The sequence below is a fragment of the Electrophorus electricus genome, chromosome 2 (assembly GCF_013358815.1).
Source record: "Electrophorus electricus isolate fEleEle1 chromosome 2, fEleEle1.pri, whole genome shotgun sequence".
Taxonomy (NCBI): Eukaryota; Metazoa; Chordata; class Actinopteri; order Gymnotiformes; family Gymnotidae; genus Electrophorus; species Electrophorus electricus.
The window spans coordinates 24,651,201-24,673,903 of NC_049536.1; the positions used below are offsets into that span (position 1 = coordinate 24,651,201).

Here is a 22,703-nt window from a genome sequence, read left to right on the forward strand (position 1 = left end):
AAGGTCAACATGGGAAGGAATTGTCATCAGACTGGCAAGAGCTTTGTTCTCTTATCTCTTTCAGTGCCAGTATGCTTGCTTCACACCAAATCCCCTCATGTGTGACATAAGAACCTCCCCTTATCTCTGTGTGGGATCAGGCAGGGTTACTTACTGGATCCACTCTTTGGGGGGATTATCATTTGAACCTCACTATGCCAGGCTCATAATTGCCAACTAAAGAGGAAAAGGTCTCCCAATTGTCACAAAAATAATCTAGTCTTAAAGAGTCTTGAAACTGTAGAAGGTGATGAAAAATATCCAGGTATGTTATTTAAAGTTTCAACCGCAACCTAATAAAAAGATCAATATACATGAAAATGAAAACGTTGAGTTTACCCCTCACCCATTGTCTTAAACAAAAGGGATTGTGTTTTCATCATTTGCAAAGTGATTTTGTGATATTTTATCTGCTGACATTGACTTGACAGAGCAAGCATATCTGCCTCAAGTCTTGGAAACCCAACTCTATGGTATCTTAAAAGAATGTGGGAGAAAGTCAATAACTGAATTAACTCATTCCTTTTGCATGTTGGAGCAACAAATAATCTGGTTCATTTTATTAATGCTCAGCAGATTTTGTATTTATTGTTTGATACCCAAAAGTCTAAGCCCACAGCAAATAGGCTTTGCACCACAGCAGCATATGGTAGCAGTGTTGCTTGACCCTATTTGTAGGTAGACATATTATATACTGCCATACAGGAATTTGAGAAGGCGGGACCTCTTTCTCCACAAAGTGATTCGTATTGCCCATAAGACTAATTGCTCTATTCCCCTGCAAAATTGTTCTGAATTCAGATGTCATTGGGGAAAGCAGGACAGCTGGGTTCATGGAGAGACTGGTGTTAGTCACACTAGCTGTGTGTGGATTATTGAGGGCGAGGGGGGGAAACAGTCGAGATGTGAGTGGCCTGATTGGACGGCTGCAAACCCAACACACCATTCATTTCAGGCCCCATGTGCTCGCTGGTGTCCTCGTCTGATCTGAGACACACAGCCTCGTATTGCCAGCTGTATCAGCGCTGTATCACACAGCAGCCCAATGCAGGGATGCTGCCAGACACACTGGAGGAGATGGGAAGGGAATTTAAAAAAAAAAACAAAAAAAAAAACGTGACAGAGTCTTGGCCAGCACAGCAACCGCCATCTGCTGCTGCTCCCGCGGCTGCTTCCATCCGTGGCTTCCTCCTCTGTCCTTCCAGTGCGAGAGAGTTTCAGGCTGAACCTCATCCATGTGCGAAAGGCCCACATACCGCATGTACCATGAGCTTGAGCTACAGAGAAAACCTGCACACAGGCATGTTTTTCACCATCTCCTTCTAAAGCCTTACTTTATTTATTTGATCCTCACATCACATTGGAGATATAGATCCTGAGCTTACCAGAAAGGGGCTTCCGTTAAGATATAGTCCGAATGAAGTGCTCCTGTGTCAGTGGACAGAGGCATCTTTCTAGAACAGATGGTTTAATAGAGAACTGAAAGAATGAATTTTCAGGGCAGTTTTTCAGCAAAGGAAAGTCAAGCAGGGTAATGTAGCACAATCAACTTGTCGCCCTTACATAATGACTCTGTGAGAGCATATAACATTCCAAGGCTGAATTTTTGCAGGCACAAGAGCTCATATGTGCCCTGTATTACCATCGTTATTTTATAGACATTGTCAGAGGGAAATCCAATCAGACATTCAATTACTTATTTTGAAGTGCAACTTTAGATGTATCTAGTATTTAGAATATCTGTGTTGTTTTATCCCATAGGAACACATCCATATAAATTCATACCCTGAAACTAGCTAAAATATATATGAATATATATGGTCATACTCATTTGGCAGGTAAAAATAAATTATTGGCCCACAGAACCTAGAAGACATACACTCAAGTTATAACTGTTTATTTATTTTTAAAAAAATAAGGTTTGGAGCAGTCTTACCATAGTATAACATATAGTGTAATAGTGTCAGCAGAGGCAAATTATGTTTTTGAATCTGTTTCATGGAAAATTAAAATGGCAATGGCAAGTTCATCACAGAAAGGATTATGACTAAAGCATACTCTTGGCATGGATTATGACTAAAACCTTCATACTCCTGGCACTTTGATTTGGTTCAGTTGGGCATGGTTCTGAAAGTGTACATTACACTGGCAAGCTGATTAATGTTCATATGTAAAATATTCATAGTTTTGTCAGAGCTCATAATTTGATTGAAATGCTATCACTGCTTCTAAGTTTTCAGCAGCTAATTATGAAACAAGTCTCCCAGCAATGAACACTAGCACTTAGCAGAAGTCCTCAACATGCATTTGCTCTAAGAAAACAATAAACGAAGCCCCACTGAAACTAACATGAACACCCTGAGACTGATTTCTTCTGACTTTTTTATTGACACTCTTATTTGCTTTTAAAAAAAACTCAACTTCTTCAGCACTTTTTGGACGTGACTCATCTCACCGTGTCGCAGCCCATTTCCCACAGAGACGCCAATGAAGACCCACTCATCCATCTTGCCTTTTTAACAAGAAGCTGGAGAGCATCACCACGGTCTTATAAAACTCCCCAAACAGTGCTATGATGCTGAGGGGCTGAATGCCGCATGTTCACGAGCCTCAGAAGAGCCAGCCCTCTGCAGGCATGGTCACTGTGTGACATCTAGCCCAGTTCTGCCCCAAGCCACTTCATTTGTACTGAGTCTCAGGGGGAAAGAAAGAACAAGAAAAGTAAAATAGTGGAGGCCCAGAGAGGGAGTGTTTAAATTTTATAGGCTGTGTGTATTGCATTTTAACTGAGGTGCCTTGGTTAGGAACATCAGTTGTATCCTTGCTACCAATAATTTCAAATGTTTGTTTAAGAGAACAGTCTGCTCACTAGAAATCCTACAACCACTCCCACCACTCATGATCTGCTAAACAACCACTGTGATGCCAAAGCTATGGAACCATTTAAGAAGCTGAATAATCTCTTCCCTGAGTCACAATGTGAGAGATTATTTGCCAGAGCCCATGCCTGGCGTTCATCTCTTTTTAACAATCAACTCCATGCCTCACCTCTACCAGAAACAACAACATGAGATTACCAGACATTGTTTCTGCATCAATATGTACAGAGGATATAATAAAATCAGGGGGAAAACGTTCATGAGGAGAATGCCTAAATTAATATTTTTTGCTATCACACGTCTTTCTTCATTTGAGATACTGGGCATAACTTGAGTACGTGATACACAACCTTTGCATTCAGTTCTGGTAACAAATTGTAACATTCTCTAAAAATGATTCAGTTCTCAGGGCGATTGTCACTCTACTGCAGATGTCTCGCAGACTACCGGCTGAATGGGTCCTTTTGTTTATATTAAGACTGAACAAGTGTCTCAAGAGGTGAGGGGTCAGGAGTGGCAAAAGGCATTAGATGCCCTCTGTCATGACCTTTTAAATAACTGTAAGGTGAAGTGATCTGAGGTTAATGCTCCCATATTGAGGCCAGGCGCAAGCCCCAACTATAGCTGTCTAATATCTCTGACACTAAAACACAGGGACGTGAGCACTTGCGAAACACAAAGACATGCAGGCTTGTGTGAAGGATCATGTCAAGAACTGGAGGCAGAAAAAAACAGGAAGAATTGTTGAACTTTAAAACAAGAAATAGTAGATTTCATTGATTTCATTGCTGAAAATGGTAATTGGATTGAATCATAAGGGAAAGCCCCATAAACTTTACACAGTGCTTGCATTGTGATTTAAAACTGCATACCACCAGGACAGACCATTAGGGGTGAATTCCTGTCAGTGCAGTGAAGTGAGACAGACACCCAGAAGCTGGAATTCAGTAGAGTCCTAGTTATCCCAAATACATTTGTAAAACAAAAATAAAACCCTGATTTTAAGTATAGAAAATTATTCCTAATAAAAACTGATAATAAGAAAAAATAAGAGCTAATTAAAGAACAAGTTAATAAAATCCTTAGGTGCACTGCTCTGAATTAACACTACTCCTGAACAGACATAAGAGGTCAAGGGATAAGATAACATGGCAGAACCTTTTAACAACCACCTAGTTCAGTTAGTAGTTATCACGTGCATTTATGTGGGCTACCTGTTTCATCTACAGACATATTTATCATGTCAAAATGAGGCACATAGCAAATTCATAAGCTCTAGATGTCAAGAATGAACAATAAGACCCTTAGTAATTTATATCTACTTTCATTCATTATTGGGGAATGCAATGTTGGATAGAGTTATTATAAATGGCTCCTGATTTGATCCATCCCTTAGCAAAGCTGGAACCATTTTTTTGTGTACATGCAATTACATACAACAGTCCCATTTATTTTGACTTCAGCCTATGAAACGTTTTGTAATACATGGACATAAACTGGCCTCGGTTCTAATTCCTGACTGTGAAGTATATTATCTAACCATATCTGGAGAAAGATGATGATGAGCGCTAATTGGAAGCTCCATGACGACTCATCACCAGGCCTGCTAATGTCAGGTCTGCGACATAAATCTTTCACAACAGTTCTGCTCGGAGATAGACCAGATGCGCTGTAAAGCCTCCAAGACTCCGCAGCCATACTGAACAATCTCTGACTCAGTAATGTCAACACTGCAACCAGATGGACCATGCTAATTTGCTGGGATGCTTTGATTGCACCCAGTATAATCTTGTGCAGGCAATAGTATTTAGCATTTGCTAGGTTGTTAAAAAGCTACTTAGGATTTATTAGCCTTTGGTAAGGCTTGTAGCATTAAATTGGAACAGTTCAGAGAGCAACAGACATGCTTTTATTCTTCTTCTAGTGAAGCTTTTATTAATGAAAATTTCAACTAGTATTTCAATTAGTTTCTTCCTGTCTTTTTAGTGACTCATATTTCAGATTTATAAGCCATATATTTTCATATATTCATAAGAGTATATTGTACAAACATTCAGGATAGCTAAAGGCGTTTTGAGACCATTGGCCATAACCACATTGCTCTTTGCCCTTTTGTTGCTGATCCTTCATAACAATATTGAATGGCACGTTGCTTCTTCATTGATTCCAGAGGGCTTCAGCCCTGTGTCAATATATTCCCATTTGTTGTAAGAAAAGAATTGTATCAAAGTTACATTTGAGTAGAACACGTAGGACCATTGAAAATCAGCAAACTGAAAAGAATGTTAATACTTCATAGGCTATAAATCATGAGGGATAGGGACATTAAGGACTAATGAACTCTTGTGCGCGCGTGTGTGTGTGTGCATGTTTGTTTGTGTGTGCATGCGTGTGTGTGTGTATTGTGCATGTCCAAGCACGTACATGTGTGTGTGTGTGTGTGTGTGTGTGGGGGGGTTCATACTTTTTGTTAATGCATAAAAAAGAAGGAGAAAAGGAATACTCATGAAACACTTCCGTGACTACTGTATCAAAACGGACTGTTCTACAAGGATCTGTGAACTTAACTGTAAAAGAATGACAGAGAAATGACACATGACCCGTAAAACCAGAGCAGGCATGTAGTATACATTCGTGAGCCCCAGGCTAATCTAAGGACTAAATGGTAGCTTAACTTAAAAATGAAGCAGACATGGCCTGAGGAGCACTTGGCTGGAGTATTTTGAGCATGGCAAAGCTGTGTGTGATCTAGAAGCCATTCCTGCTATTGGCAGGAAAGAGGTGGCAATTGCTGATCAACCTACTGAGTGCTGACCTGCAAATCTTCCTTCACTGATATCAGGAGAGTGCAGAACACCCACACTTCCTGTCGCCTTTCGGAACTTGACATGTCAGCAACACTTAATTCTGCTCTATCCCTATTGCCATAGTAACAAAAACTTGTCACCATGGTTACAGCGAAATTAATGGGAAAACATACAAAAATTCATTGGCAATCCAACAAAAAAAACATCAGTGACCATGGCTACAGTGGATGAGTGCAAAAATTCCCTTTTGCCCTGTCAGTAGCGAGGCTCTCAGAAGCAGGCTCTGCTTCTGTATATTCTGTCGACTTGTTTCCCAAGAATTACAAGTTCCCCCCACTGGGAGGCAAGCAAAAACAAAGCTAAAGACACTTTAGCGCCACCAGATAAAGTGGATGCCTCCTGATTCTTACCACCTGCCCAGACAGTGTGAAGCTTAGTCCAGGGCTGCAGTGTGGAGCTTGCCAGCTGTGAGTGTAGCTAAATTGCTTGCACATAAATAATGTAATTATAATTCCATATATATATATATATGTGTGTGTGTGTGTGTGTGTGTGTGTGTGTGTGTGTGTGTGTGTGTGTGTGTGTGTGTGTGTGTGTGTGTGTGTGTGTGTGTGAGAGAGATGGGTCAACTTGAACGTGCACAGTGGAATTCATTTTAGACAAAATCTGCCAACTTTCTTCTTCACACTCACTGACAAAACAGAACGGCTGGCTCCGGCTCAGTTTTTTCCTTCGGCTCATTTTCTCTCTGTTGTTCCCTGCTCTGTTTTCTTCTCTATCTCCATCTCCCACTTCTTCTACCTATGTCTCTCTCCCCCTCTCTATTTGTTTCTCTCTTTCTTTCTTGTCTCTCCCCATCTCCCCCTCCCTCTGCCCCTCTCGCTCGCCGTCTCTTTCTGCTTGTGTTTTAAGGTATAACTCAGGCACAGGTTATAAATGTAAGGAGAAGGATGGTTGCGTAGGTATATTGTTCAAGTATGAAAAAGAAATTCGAGGTATAATTCAAGGAGCATGATGGTCATGTAGATATTTTGTTCATATAAGGAAAATAACACTCCAAAATAAATTACACCGACAGTTGCGTTGACACACCTTGTCTGTCAGCAGCTACTAGTACAAGAACACTTTTTTCTCACTATTACTAGTACAAGAACACTTTTTTCTCACTATTACTAGTACAAGAACACTTTTTTCTCACTATTACTAGTACAAGAACACTTTTTTTCCCACTATGACTTCAGGTCTTGCCAACACAGATGATCCAGAAACAAACATTACAATAAAAAGATAAGAGAGGATAATAGTATCCACCTACAAATAAACGCTTGATAAGAGTTTTATATAGTTTTTGAGGACAGTTGCAGGTGTTGCTGTTGTATCTGTTGTAGTGGTTACATTCGTAAGTGTTCGTAAAACACAGTTTGCTGTAAGAGAAAATTAAGCCCATGTGGGTTGATGGCTGGTAGTGAATGGTCAAGTTGTTGGCTTAACCCCTTGCAGAATGAGGAGCTTCTAGTATGCGGCTTTGGAAATGAGGGCCTTCCACAAACTCCCTTCTAGCCTCAGGAAAATTTACTACATAATTACACACTCTGCAAAGCCATGCCATGTCCTCTCCAGGTCTATTTGAGAGTCTATGCAGAATTGTGGACACCTTTTGATCCTTGACCAAATCAAAATTCTTACCTACCCTCTAATCAAAAAGTGGGAGTCCAGTACTACATAAGAAAATCTCTATTTGCTCCTGGATTCAAGCCTCAAAACTAACAATTTATGTGTAATTCTCAGCCCGGTCAACATTTTCACTTTGGCTCAGGACAACAGCTCCCTGTTAATGCTGGCCTGTAGAAGACAAGTCCCACCAATCCTCCTGGCTCACGCACAGAGGGTGAGAACAGTGTGCAGCTACGACCGAGTTCTCAATGCGGTCAAGGCATGGCTACCTTTCTGAATGGGCACATACAGACTCCAACAATACTGCTATTGTAATGCATACATAGTACATGTTTTTTTTTGGTGTTCACACAGTCAAAAAAGGCAGTTGTGCATAGTGCCGACACTGAGGGCAACAGTGGAGCATGTCAGACATGCAACAGGTCATTGTGGGCTGGTACCTGACGACACTTGGAGGTGCGAGGAGGCGGGGTTTATTGGGTCTGTGCAAACTTCTATACCCAATCAGCAGCCTTGTAGCAGCCTGGCCATTTGACATTCATACCGATGTAGTGGCATCTCTCTGGACTAGTGGCAATGAGAACTAGCTGTTTTTGGATGGAAGCGTAACAGGGCTGATATGGAAGAAGGGGGAAAGAAAGAGGTTCACAGACAGTTTTCAGTGGTCCATGGTGGTGAACACCCATGTTGTTAGACCCAGCATAAATAACCATAGTTGTCTATTTGTTTTTCCTAATCAGTATGGATAGGACAGCTTGTTTATTGTTTGCAAGGTTCTAGGCTACAGGAAACTCTTGAGCTGTATTCGAGAGATGTTCCACATCCTTCACAACAAAATTTTTAATTATTGCAGCATGAATAATTTGTGTCCACAACACGACACATATTGTAATACTTTTTGTCCACATTGTGATACACATTGTAATACTTTTTTCAGGGATGTATTTTTTATTATCTGTGTGTACCTGGAAATTGAATTTCATTTTGTTTACATTTTCACGTTAACTTTAAGGCCTTAAACATTTACGACATTTTTTAAAAGATGTAAAAATGTAAAGGTTGGCAAAATCCTGTTTGTAATTGTAACAACCCCCCCCCCCCCCCCCCCCCCAATAAATACATTTAATTCTATTATAATTTATTCTAAGTAAATTTGATCTATTTTACACAACATTACATGTTTAATGTACTCTATGACTCTTCAGCACTCAAAATGTACTGCTGTTTATTATACATTTTGTCTGGGTAGAAGAGTTTGATGTGATGGTTGATGGCAAGTTATAAACACTCAGGGTCTGATTTCCCAAAAGAGTCATGACCTTGGGATATCAGCACTGTTGGGAAAACTAGTCCCAGATCTGTCTCCTGTTCATGTGTTTGGGAGCTAAAGTGAAATAGATTAGAATTACAGATTCATTAGAATTCTACCCACACAGATGCTGGGACCAAGCTGGGTAGAGAGAGCAGCAGACTATGGGATTAAGCCGGACAAGGGAAGGATTTTGGAGAGGAATAAATTGGGTGATTTTAAGGCACTCAGCAGCTGCACTGTTTCATTCAGAAGGTGGATTGTTTAATCCCAGGAGATAGGCCTGGATGAGTTAGACAAACAGGGATTGCTGAAACCCAGCACCACTGCCTGTGCCTGGTGCATAACACACTAGCCATGCTCAAAACCTTCTAGACATAGTCTGCCATAGACACCTATTGGTGAAATTAATTTATGAATATTCCTGGTGGTTTTCATCCAAAGTTCAAAATTTGGGGTTGTTTCTCAAAATCAATGTGGATACACATGTAATATTTTGTTGATTCCTCCCCCTCACCGCATCCACACACATGTTGGTGTACCATTAATTTTACAATGCAAATAATATCTCACTATTTTAAATAAATGTGTTTTATTCCAGCCACTCGAATGACTGGAAACAGTGCAGCAAATGCCCAGTTTGTTATGGCATTTAATGAATGTAATGAATCAATGTTTATTTTCTCACCATCTTTGTTGCCTTCATTTAACGAAAAAAGCAGATGCCTCCAGTGTTATAGAGGCAGAGAAACACAACACATGCCTGCCCATCGTATTTTCACATCAAGAGATTGTGCATTATTCAAAGCGTTAGTTTATTACTTTTGTAAACACTGGTAGCTCCGATGTGGTTTATATTTATTTATGTTACATTTGGTACACTTGGGCACAATACAGCCAGATCTGCTTTCAGTAATGGGAACATCCTGAGATGGCAGCAGCAGGATTTCGGCTGAAACTGTGTGAGAAACACAAAGAGCTGTAACCCTCTAACTCTAACCCTAGCACTGCTCGTTCACTGCTCGTTCACTGCTCGTTCACTGCTCCCCAGCCCTCATACACAAACACTAAGACAGAAACCTCTATCAACTGACATCTAAACTTTTTGTCTCTTCTTTCGTCTGCTCCTTTGTGTGTTTGTTTGTTTGTGTGTGTGTGTGTGTGCGTGCGTGCGTGCGTGCGTGCGTGCGTGTGTGTGTGTGTGTGTGTGTGTGTGTGTGTCTGTGTGTGTGTTGGCAAGGGGAGCCTTCTATGTGGGTGACTGTATACACAAATTGAAGAGAGAGAAAATAATATTTTCAAATAGAGTAAATATTCCCGAGACACAAGTAATCAAAGTGACAGACATTGGTGGCGCCCATCTCAAGATGATTTGAAAAGTTTGATATTGAAAAGGTTCTTTGCATGCTTTTGTTTGTTTCCAATTAAGCTGTGTTTGCAAGGTCCTGTTAAATGAAGGTGAAACTGTTCAGTGAAGAGTTTAGCTGAGGCTGCACTGTGTCACAAGGCAATAAAAACAAAAACGACATTTTAAAAGATCCTCCACCAGGTCCTCCACTGAAGCTGACATTTACAGCGGAAAATGTTCTCTCAGAGTATTAAATGTTCAGGCCAGAACAAAATCTATAGTCTTCTAAAAGCCTTATATACTATTAGTCATTTTAAGATGTAACTGTAGATGATGAAAGGCCTCCAATCTGATCCAAAGTGGTGCTGTTAAGATTTACAGTCATGTGGCAACCAGCCTTTACATGTGTATCATATCAAGCCAGTAGATGCAAGCATCAGGGAACATCACCGTCACAGAAGGGTCCAAAATAAGCCTCCACACAACACTGGGCTAACCACAAATCTCAGCTGCTAATTTATGGTACTTTACTTCCTCATTAGTAACTGGACTACATTTCCAGCTTGATTCCAGTAACTCCAGTAACCTGCATCCACCTTTTTTTCTGAAAAGCAGAACATGGTAGCCTGAAACCTTATATGATTGGAAAGGAGTCTAGGTTCAGGCTGAAAGCAGGTAGCCCTCAAATGGCTCAGGAACTCAGAAGTAAAAGACTACAAAAAAGAGCCAGCATAGAAATGGGATCAAGGCACACTCTCCCTTCACTGGAACACTTGTACTACTGTTCACACTTAAGGGCACCTTATAACATTTCTAAACTGTAATCAACATTATTTGGCAGGTAAGGAAGACTTACAAGGAACCCAACTCAGCAGTTATTAAACATGGTTATTTCTGCACATATGTTTAGTGCATCTCAGACAGATTTAAGGTTCAGACAAGCCACACTCAGACAGTCCTTCACCCCTGCACACTATAGTACAACAGATGTGACAGAAATAATAACTCCACTAAGACTGTGAACTACCATGATACACTCTCAGTTCTGAATACTTCAAAAGTTGTGTTTTGTCGTTAGGACAATACGTAGAGCATTATTCACCCATACAGTGTTTTTCTATTGATGTCTAATTCTAAGGTACATACAGGAACCCATCAATACCTCCCCAAAATGGAAACATTCAGGAGTTGCCTACAACAGCTCTAATCGTTGCTAAGAGCTCCTTCTACTGGGCATCTGTCAAACTGCCTAGATTAAAATCCTTAAACACTGAACAACTATCTGCAGCAACTGTAGATTTGCAAAGCCAGGCGGACAGTGTGAAAACTCTGGAAGTTACATGGGAGATAAGATAATAAGTGCAGAGGAGTTTCTTTTTGGCACAGTTCATAAAACAAGATTTTAGAATAGTAACAGTGGCAGACACAGAACACACTGCTTCTCTGATGGACTACACATGTGGGACATGTGTAAAAGCCATTGTTGAGCAGGCTATAAAATAAATGAAGAACATGAAAACAGGGAAGATTCAAATATATCAACAGTGGTACAATAGCTTTTGAGTTTAACTGTTCTTGGATTTAAAGCTATTAATTCTTCTTACATACGCCACAAATAAACATTCAACTCTATTGCTCACTGTGTCTGTTTCTATTGAATTATCAAAATAAGAAATATATATTTTGCCAAGAGCCACATGTTAGTGCTAGTGTATTGAAAAAGATCTAAATATTTTAAGAGAGAGAGAAAGAAAGGAAATGTGTTGAGCAGTACTGATGTGTGAAAAGTTCGCGCCCAAAGTCCAGATCTGTTTTTGATTGTGCGGAGCAATCAAATCAGTCTCGCCTGGCGTCTTTCACACTACCCGGCGCAAGTGATTCTCTCATTCAAGCAGGTCAGCCTTGTCCAGACCTACCAACCCATTCAACTCATGCGGGTGTTTAGCGACCGTTCACTCTGCAATGTACTACAGGGACGTATGATTCAAAGGCATATCAGATTCGCATTTCAAAGCTATATAACGATCACCGTATTATGTAAATGGCATTTGGGTTAAGATAGCGAGGGATATCGCTGTAGATTCTCGTCTGTGTCCTTCATTCTGCGGAGATTAACCAAAGGAATCCATGTGGATGAGACGACTGGACCAACATAAAGTGTACAGGAGCACGTTAATGCAGCGGTGGATAGTGTCGATTTACATGGAAAACATATGTGGCAGCGACTGCTCTGATTGAGGATTGCGTTAAATGCGTTGCGTCTTGTTTTGGTCCACGAACTTGGCATCACTTTAGCCATCACCGTGAAAGACAGGATCCTATTGCCGAGGGGGGAAAAACGTTGGCGTCATGCCAAGAACTGGCAAGTGCGCCTCCCTTCACCGCTGCTTTGGGTTTGGCCGTTTTTAAAAAGGCAAGCCTGGCCTGCAGCTGATCAGTCTGCTCAGAAAACTTCTCCAGAGGGGAAAGTGCTGCAATCGGAAGGTCCAGATTTGAGAGCGCCGAACTGCTTTGCGCACAGATTGGACAATACTGCCATCAGAAAAGGAATGGTTAGAGAAAATATGCCATTTGAACATTGGGCATAAATTCGAATAGATCGTCGGATGCTTTTAAAATATAACGTTTCTTGAGGTATTTCTACAGTTAATTGCTTTGTTTCGTCTGACTTTGGATGTGGACTTTCCCAAAGTTCTATTTATTTGTATAATCTAATGACCTGAAGCAAACGCCCATTTGCTTAATTCCGTATTTTGTCACAGTTCTCATCGGAGGTAAAGAGAAAGAGAAAAATATGCTACACATTTGTTTCGTGCTTGTTACATTTTTCTTGGGTCTGTCCCAGTGCTTTGGCTCGTATGTCCCCTGCGAGCCCTGTGATCAGAAAGCGCTCTCTATGTGCCCTCCGGTTCCGGTCGGCTGTCAGCTCGTGAAGGAGCCCGGCTGCGGCTGTTGCCTGACCTGCGCTTTATCCGAAGGTCAGGCGTGCGGTGTGTACACCGGAACATGTACGCACGGGCTTCGATGCTTGCCACGGAATGGAGAGGAAAAGCCGCTTCACGCCCTTCTGCATGGCAGAGGAGTGTGCACCAACGAAAAAGGATACAAACCGCTCCATCCGCCTATCGGTAAGCTATCCGGCATGGTGTGCTCTAAAAGGTGACTGTGATGGCAGTCTAAACTGTTGAAGCTATTCGTCCGTGTTTGCGATGTATTGTTATGGAGGCAGCTGGCTGCGAGCAATCATTAGGATCAAGGTGAGCATATCGCAAGATAATACAATTTTATAACCAGCTCAGCATATGCGTTTTCTTGTTTGCTAATATATAGGAACGTATCATTTTCTTTAGGGTTGTGCGTAAGTGAATGTGAATCGGTTATCTTGAGCGATCGCTGCTGAATGGTTACTCAAATTGACTGAATTAGCCTCACGAAGCTTCTTCGGTGGCTTATTCTCAGCTGAATTGTCGTGTCGGCACGTGCTGTGCGCTCTAACGGAGTGCGAATGTCCTGTTTCTTTAGCTGCGCGCATTGGAACTAAACGCGTCCCAGCAGTGGATGCGCGTGGAATGCTTTGACAACACATGGTCGACATACGCAAATCACTGTTGATGTAACAGCCTTTTCGGTAATTTGTTGACGTCGTTAAAGGTAGTGCAAAATGACAAATCCTCGAAGCCACAATCAATTAAAAATGGTCTTTTTCCTAACATAGAGTGCTACTTTGCATCCAAATGTATCTGATTGAGCAATATTTAGTTGGCTTGTGAGGCATTCTTTGCTGTCCACTAAAGAGATTTTTGCAGTATTCAGTTCATTAGGTCATAGCAGACTGCAAGGGAAGATTCATAGGCCAGTGAATCTGAATTTAGGTTTACTGGGGGTGGTGCAGAGGGTCAGATTACTGTTCAAAGATTATATCAAAGGGGAGGAGAATGGCTGTGGTCGGGGCATGTGCTAGACTCAGTGAAATGCTCCAGAAACATGCGTTTTTATGTTTACTTCTTCCACCTTTATGCATTGTATGCATGTTAAATACATAATATAAATGTTATGATATGGGCCTTTTTTTATTTTTGTCTTATTTTAGTGGCCAATTTAAATGCTAAATGACCCCTACCCGCATGCTCCCTGTGGTAAGTTCAGTCGACAGAACAGCATGAGAATGGAATTTGCTATGTTCTACACATATTGTTTAGAAATAGGAACGTCTATGGAAATAAATATGGTTGTCTTCTTTGGTTATGGGTTTCTAGGTTACACGCACATGCATGCACACACAAACACACATACACACACACACACACACACATACACACACACACACAAAGAGATATTTCAAAAACTTGACTGTGTCAGAATCTTGACATGAGTATGTGTGGAGCAGTGCTGAAACCGGAGCAGTGTTTCCCAGCGTGTGATTGCATTGGGCACATAGTCATGCCACAGTGATTCAGCAGATTACATTAGGAGCCGCTGTCTGAAGAGCTATTTATCAAGCACTGGATGGATTTAGAGGGTCACTTCTCGTATACTGTAGTGTTGGGTTTCAGGCTGGTTTCGCCAGCTGGATGGAGCAGACACAGAGAGGGAGGTCAAGTGTCCTTGACCATTGGAGGATTATGAGCCACCACCCTCTGACTTCTGCTTCTCTGGCTTTCGCGCTTCTAAAGCAATATTTCAGTTGGTTTAATTGTCCTGCAGAAAGATGTTTGCCCATCACAGGCTAGTCAGATACAGTGTCCCAGCTGCTGCTGTCAGGTGCCCTGGACACCGTGGTAGATAGTTCTGCCACATGATGGGTAAAGTCTTAGATCTACCTCATTTTTGGTCTGATCTTCTGTTCTTCATATGCCTTTCAGTTAAAGCACTGATTGAAAGGGTAGTTTCTGATTTTGAGATCAACTTGTTGGAAAGCACAGACTTTTGTAGTAGAAAAAGCTATCACAGTCAGATCGCGTTACTAGATGTTACAAAGTATCTAAAGGTTAGGAAGCCTCTTACCCTCTGAGCCTTATGGTACATTTTAGCTGATTGCTCTCAGGCAGCATATGGGAGTGATGAATAAAGATGCCCATGTCCAGATCAAAAAAGCTGGAATTGCACATGAACAAACAAGCTGTGCATTGGTAGCATAGCCTCAATTAGAGCACCTTTATCTGTTCCAAAAGAGCATCACAAGCTTGTATTTGGATATGATTTGGTCTGTACTGAAGTAGTACTGATTTATGAGTGCATTATCTAGTAATTGGAGTTTATCCATATTTTAACTGCAACCAGTTGATTGTTTAGGTCTAATTTGCCTATAATGTATTACTGGCGAGACACACACACACACACACACACACACACACACACACACACACATACATACACACACACACACACACACACACACACACACACACACACACACACACACACACACACACACACACACACACACACACAATTACTAGTGGCATTGGAAGCAAGACTCCAGCACTCAGTTTTCAATCATTATATTGGTTTTCTCTGCAATATTTCATTGCAGTATCCAAGCTTCAGAGTCCAGGAGAATCTCAGACGACCACTCACCTTCAGCTGAGGCATGTAGCCTGAGATCCTGTTTGGCACACTTGAGTGATTTCTTCCAATAAAGTTTAACAGCAATTTGTGCAGCATGTATTTGTCAGTGACACCTGGGAAGCTGGCGGGGTAACAGATGCGAGGCCTTTGGCTCCCACAGTAGCCTCTTCTGTCAGAGGGAAATACACTGGTTGGGCTGCAACATCCTCCCGCCAGGCTTTAAGTGGGAACACGTGTGGCTGATGGAGAGGCCGAAAGGGCCACGGCTCACCCCCACAGCTCACCCCCACCCTCACCGCCACCTCCAGCCCCACGACTCACCTCCACATCCACCCCCCATGACACACCCCCACCCGCACTCTCACTGCTCTCCCCCACCTCCACGGCTCACCCCCACAGCTCACCCCCACCCTCACCGCCACCTCCACCCCCACGACTCACCTCCACATCCACCCCCCATGACACACCCCCACCCGCACTCTCACTGCTCTCCCCCAACTCCACGGCTCACCCCCACCCTCACCGCCACCTCCACCCCCACGACTCACCTCCACATCCACCCCCCATGACACACCCCCACCCGCACTCTCACTGCTCTCCCCCACCTCCTTGGCTCACCCCCACGGCTCACCTCCACCCCAACAGCCACTCCTACTCCACCCCCACAGCTCACCCCTACCGTCACATCCACCGTCACCTCTACTGCCACACGTTTATCATGCACAGCTTCTCAGATCGCACGGAGGAAATGAAAGTCACGGCCGAAAGCGGCAGACGCGGTGGCAGCACCTTGTGGTTGAGGTGCCAAGCTGCTGAAATGTCCTATCCTTGGCCCGCGGTGTTTGCATCAGTGTCACATTCCTCTGAGCAGGACATACAAAAGGTGCTTAATTTCATGCCTGCCGCACAGGTTCAGCAGTGGCTGAAATCGTGTGGAGGCATTGCGACAACAGCCAAGATTATTTCGTGTTGGGAGCAATGGAACTTGTCATAACTAGCGACTGTCTTAGGCTTTTCGTTAATGGAGACAAGACACCTACTGTTGGAGTGAGTTTTCACCCAACCAAAAAGATGTTGGGTGAGATCTCAGACCAAAATTAGACTTGCACAGGATCACAGTAGCTTATGCCTCTTCTTGGGGTTGAGAGTACCTTTGATGAGGGGTGTGATGTAATGTAATGCAATGCACATGATGTAAAAGTAGCGAGGTTGCATCAGTCCATTCAAAATTTGAAAAAGTATTTAACACACAATTCTTTAAGAGGCCCTTTCATTATTCATTATTGTCCATTATATTGAGTGAACTGAAAGATATCACTAAAATACTATGAAAATTGCTTTCAGGTGGTGAATGAGGAGAATGTTATGCTACATATGTATATAAATGATTCATGGTTGCAGGCACAATGGCTTGAGCATGTTCTTAAGCACTGTCAGCGATTAGTGTCTTTAAGGTTTACTGGCTAGTGTAATGGACATATACAGGACTTTAATATATATCTGTGTCTGCAGATATATATCTATAGATATATATCTTTGGGTACTCATCCCATTAAAATGCAGAAGACTGATGCCAGTCTCGCGTCATTACGAATGTAGAATATGGTCATTTTTCATCCTTTGCGTCAGTGCTTCATAATGCCCAACAGGTGCTGGGTATATTGGTCTCTTCTTGTGGCATGGTGGATTGGCCTGGACAGTAGGGAAAAGCTTCCGCTCTGGCCTCCTTTGACTCTTTGTCCTCCTGCTGCTCTGTTGCAGTTGCAAGATCACACTGTGGATTTGGGCCAGCTTTTAAATATTGAGCAGCGGAATCTGGCGTAGGATGCCGGCGCTGGCCAGGGCCTTGAACAAAGCGCTGAATGCAGGGCCAACGACTAGGCCAGTAGTGTTGGCTGCTTAGAAATGCAGCTGGTATGCTCTGGGACATCTCTTCTTAATCACCCACAACGATGAAGTGGTAGCATGGAAGTGGAACTCTTTTGAGCTATGATTGGATAACTGAAAACAAAAATTGAGATTTGCATATCATGCACCAAGATTCAGCCTGGAAATTCATGATGATTTCAAGAGCATTGTCAGTGCGACACTTCTATTGCCTTGTTGAATATATTCAGTGATCAGTCCATCCTTGAAAGGAGAGAGGGAGTTGATTTCATCATTATCCCTCCGGCTGCAAGGAGCGTTGGATATTGATGAAGTATAATTGCCCCGTGCGCATGTTAATATTTAAACAGAGCCCTATCAGATGCACCTTCTGTGGCCACTCAGGTCCTCTCACCTTAATGAAAACTTTGCAAGGTCTGAGGGGAGAGATACCAATACCTCCTCAGCAATTATTCCAGAGCTTATTTGAATAGAGAAGGCGCACATGACGTGTCTGGCTTGGCCTCACTCCAGTGTCTTGGCAAAGGTTCAGATGTTAAACACAGACTCACTAAGCTGCCTTTACAAGCTGGGGACCCTGAGCACGGAAAAAGTGAGGTTTGTCCGCACACCAAACAGTCTGGCCTACATACAAAATAACTTCAATTTGGCAGTTTCAAAAAAAGAGAAAAGAAAAAGAAAACAAAATTGGGTGGAGGAGAGGGGGAAAAAGTTAATTGTCAGCAAATGGGCTTAGGACGACCTCTGGCATCTGCTGATTTTTAATGTGACCTCTGGCATCTGCTGATTTTTTTGCATTATCAGTTTCCTAACTCTGAAAGGACTTTCATGTAACTGTGTGAGATAGATACGTTAACATGCTAGACTCTCATGGAGCCTGGCGACAGGGAACTTTTCGGGGTAGAAATATCAGTCTGCCAAGTCATGAGTTGTAAGATTAAATTCAAGGAGCCAACCACGGATCTGATAGCAACTTCAGAAGCCAGGAACCCCATCCCAGTAATCACCCCTCCTCCATGTCCCCATGTCTGAAGCATCAGACAGACTCTTTCAACACTAGTCTGCAATGAGTATGGCAGTCTTTTACAGCAATTCTGTGGAGGAACTAGTTTGACCATATTTAACAGCCCCCCTACCCCAACACACACACACACACACACACAATCATACCTTATTGCTGTGTCCTCAACAATACTTGACACATTCCCATACCAACATCTGACCCTGCCTTTAACACCCACTGCCATTCTGCTAGAACCATTCTGCCATTTCTGTATTGGATAAATATAGCTACCACCCTGTAACACTGCCTTGGACTGCTGGGTTGAGGTATTATTTATACCCTCTGTACAGTAAAACCATCTGGAGAAATCATGTTTGATAACTTTCTCTCAGACATTTGTCCTAAGATAATTGAACATTTGCCATAACGGCCTTTGTCGGGCAGCTGGGATCTTGAAAACTCACTCAAACCATTTGCCATTAATTTTGGGGGCAGTGGCTTGGGACTTTTAGCCCATTTCTCCTCAGGTGTTCTGAAGAGGACTTAACTTCCTCTCCAAGTTTGTTTTTTTACCTAAACACTCAAAGATAAAGTTACCATCACGCCTTGCATTTGTCCAACTCACTAAAGCCTTTTGGTTGCCATGGTATTTGTGGTTGCCGTGACTTCAAAGGATCTAAGCATGGCTTAAAGGGGTAAAGCTGTCTTTGAAAACAGTTTCTGTTTTCCACTAGAAAAGCAGGAGTCACTGCAAAAATCTGTTGTCAAATGAATGGAGAAATGTTTGCGGTTCAGCTCTAAAATCCATTCTTTACTTCAGAAGTAAACTGACAAAAGTGTTGATATTTTGTAGTCACAGGCTCATTTGCACATTCTGTGAAATGCTTACCATGATTTGTCATTCTTATTAAGCAGTCCTTAATAAGGATTTTAGGTTACTTGGTCTCAGCTACTTGGCAAATGGCAATCTAATGGCAATCTAGTGGAGTCACAGTGAGAATGAAATCCCATTCCATTCAAATTCCAGTGTCCACATTTTGGTTTGGATTGGGGCCTGGGGATCTGTAGATGTGGAGGTTGGGCTTGTCATCACCTGTTGATCCCTTTCCCCTTTTGTAAACAAATGCAAAGGAAACATTTGGTGCAGAAAGCAGTTGGTTTGGGGTTTATTTTCAGTTACCACTCAGGCACAGGGGAAAAAAATCTGATTATAATAAAAAAAAGAATTGTTAAAGTTATACTTACGTGTGGGGAGGGTGAGCTTGTTAAGTGCAAGAAAAATAAAAGTAAATGATGGTTGAGAATAACAAAGCTGATTAGTTCGTTGTTGTCATTCATGTTCTGAATAGATCGCGAATCTAAAGAGCACGATGACCCACTGAAGACCGACACGACCGACGAGCAGCTGCCCCACGCCAAGCTGCCCGTTTACCCCAAGCAAGACCTGATCAACAGCAAGAAGCAAGCCGCCATGCGCAAGGACAAGAAAAAGCAGCAGGAGAAGCTGAGGTCCGTCGGCTCGCCGGACTACTCGCCGCTCCCCATCGACAAACACGAGACCGAGTTTGTAAGTTGGCACCAGGGGGCATATGGGGAGGCGGGGCCTGTGCCCATTCACAAGTGTCTAATGAAGCGATGTGATGTGTGCTGCATTTGGTACAGGGCCCTTGCAGGAGGAAGCTGGACGGGATCATCAGGGGACTGAAAGACACCTCCCGTGTCATGGCTCTATCTCTCTATCTGCCCAACTGTGACAGGAAGGGTTTCTTCAAGCGCAAGCAGGTGTGAACTGTGTCTCCTGTTGTTCAGCTTGGGACAATTCACAAGTCATGTCACATCTTAGAGAAATGGATGTTCAGGCAATGCTAGACTAGTGTTTGTTATGTTTTATTTCATTTTCGCTCCATATGGTCAGAGCCGTGCTGTAAGTGATGGGTATCCAGTACTTTTCCATAGTAGTCATCTAACCACACTCCCCATCTTGCCTTTTTATCCACTCCCTCCCCAAACCCCTCTCCCCACCCCCTGCAGTGCAAGCCCTCACGCGGCCGAAAGCGAGGCATCTGCTGGTGCGTGGACAAATACGGTGTGCAGCTGCCGGGCACCGACTACAGCGGAGGAAACATCCAGTGCAAGGACCTGGAGAACAGCAACAACAACAACGAGTGAGGAGGGACCGTCCGGATCGCCGGGCCCAAGGCTCCCTTCCTTCTTTCCTTCCCACCTGTCCACCCGCCAGACATGCTGAGATTTGATGCGAAAAGAAAGAAAAAACAAACCAACAAATTGAACAAAAACTAAAAGCTAAACTGAGGGAAAAAAACAGGAGTCTTTTTTTTTTTGACTGAGCACTCATCTCCAAGCCAGAGGACCCAGCCAATCAGAAGGCCTCTGAGGCATCCATTTTAAGAGCTGGGTCCCAGCAAATGATTTTTAAAAATATATACATGCAATTATATATTTTTTATAGAAGTTGGGGTTTGAGCACCATACTGTTAACATACAGCAAAAAGAGTATATGGCATGTTGAATATTAGCAGGGCTATCTTAATCTTTTACATCTTTGAATTCGAGGTGTTAAAGGAGATAGCTAGAACTTTTACTATTGGAAGAACTATTGTAATTTTTGTTTCGTTTTCCAAAAGAAAGAAAAAGCGATAGGGATGTGCTTATGAGGCTGTCTCTTATCTGGCTGTGTGGTCCTGTCAGAGCACTTACTCATTGGGGAACCTGCTTGGAAACGTGTAACTTCACCAAGTTCAGTGTATGCGTGTGTGAATGCGCACGCATGTTAAAGAAAAACAGCGTTTTTTCATAACGCATTTTATAAAAGCACGTCCCTTTTTCTTATTTTTCAGACCATGAATTTTGTGGCCAGTCCACCTGCCCCCAGCGCCCCGTGAGCGGCTCTAGAGCAGGCTCAATGATGGTGCCCTCCATCCCATCTCGCAGCTTTGAAGAAAAACAAAGGCGGCGTAGAAACGAAAGCGCGTGCGGCCGGCCCGTTTCCGCGGACGCGAGACTCGGTAGCCTGCATGGAATGCCAACTGTGCCTAAGTAAGCCGGCGCCGGTGACCGGGCAAAGGGAGAGCCGACAGGCCGACGGCTCTCGACCGCGCGCCCGGCTTCGGTCACGTCCGCAAATTCTCAGATTCCTCGCGAGGTGGACGAAAGAAACGTCCTCCGCAAAAAATCTTTTTGGCACCGAGTTCTGGCATTCGCAGTAAAACGTTTAAGGAAGTATCGGCGTCAAACGTGGGACACGTGGTGTTAGTTAAGCTTGAAATAGCTTCCAAGATGCTAATGCTAGAATCTCCCCTGCCTTTGAGTTTGAAGAAATGTTTATGATCACCTTCCCGAGCGATCGCGTGCTCCTTTTCCGTGACGACGTAGTCTTCGACGCATTTCCGTTGTTTTCTCTGCCTTCAGTGAAGTATTGACTGCCCACTTTTGAGCCATTTTCTTAGACGAAGTGATCTCACTGAAGTAGATAAAACCTTTTCACGATGTTACCTTTAACTGTAGATTAACGAATGTTTTTTTTTTTTTTTTTCCTTTCTAACAAACAAAAGAACTGGTGCTTGGAAAAGGAACTGCGCGTTTTAGCGTGTTGCTTGTTTTGCATTGTTGCATCCACCCTGTCACTTTGAAGCCTTGGTCATTTTAATGCAGGTTTTCCCAAACGTTCACGTCAACCAACCTCTTTTTTTTTCTATAGGCCACAATCATTTACTGTTCGTTTTGGTCAGTCAACGCAATACGCGCAACTGCAACTTTTGTTTTTAAGGGGCAATACAGAAAAATAAGACGCATCTAGTACCAAGTCATTCAATGTTTTATGAGTCTTTGTGTGTGTCTCAGTGCCTTTTTACATACAAATACATTTGAATAGTGATGTGAACGTTACACAGTAGCCAAGGGGTTAAAACTTGTTAAACTTTTTGTATTGATGAGGGACCTCAATCACACACACACATTAAAAAAATAAAAATAAATTATATATATATATATATATATATATATATATATATATTCATGCGCGCACGTGTGTGTAATAGGACACCAAAAAGATATTCCATCACGCATTTAAAACACCTATTAGAATCACTCCCTGTGATGAGGCAATTAATGATAGAAGCAAGGCAATGAATGATAGGAGCAATGATTTGAGCTTTTCCTCTATCAGCTC

At 42.7% G+C, this 22,703-nt stretch overlaps 1 protein-coding gene across 1 annotated transcript; it reads left to right on the forward strand.

Annotated features, from left to right (window-relative positions):
* The first annotated feature begins 12,038 nt into the window (after positions 1-12,038).
* On the forward strand, positions 12,039-22,369 carry igfbp5b (insulin-like growth factor binding protein 5b). The gene is made up of 4 exons (XM_027009738.2): positions 12,039-13,184; positions 19,864-20,081; positions 20,177-20,296; positions 20,546-22,369. The coding sequence occupies exons 1-4, from the start codon at positions 12,851-12,853 to the stop codon at positions 20,681-20,683; spliced, it is 810 nt and encodes a 269-aa protein (XP_026865539.2). The 5' UTR covers positions 12,039-12,850; the 3' UTR covers positions 20,684-22,369.
* Positions 22,370-22,703: the final 334 nt, after the last annotated feature.

What these genes read in the sequence shown, in the direction of transcription:
- igfbp5b (XM_027009738.2), top strand. Translation starts at nt 12,851, where the DNA reads ATGCTACACATTTGTTTCGTGCTTGTTACATTTTTCTTGGGTCTGTCC. An exon ending in ACAAACACGAGACCGAGTTT is followed by an intron (nt 20,082 to 20,176) that starts GTAAGTTGGCAC and finishes CATTTGGTACAG; the next exon opens with GGCCCTTGCAGGAGGAAGCT. An exon ending in GTTTCTTCAAGCGCAAGCAG is followed by an intron (nt 20,297 to 20,545) that starts GTGTGAACTGTG and finishes CACCCCCTGCAG; the next exon opens with TGCAAGCCCTCACGCGGCCG.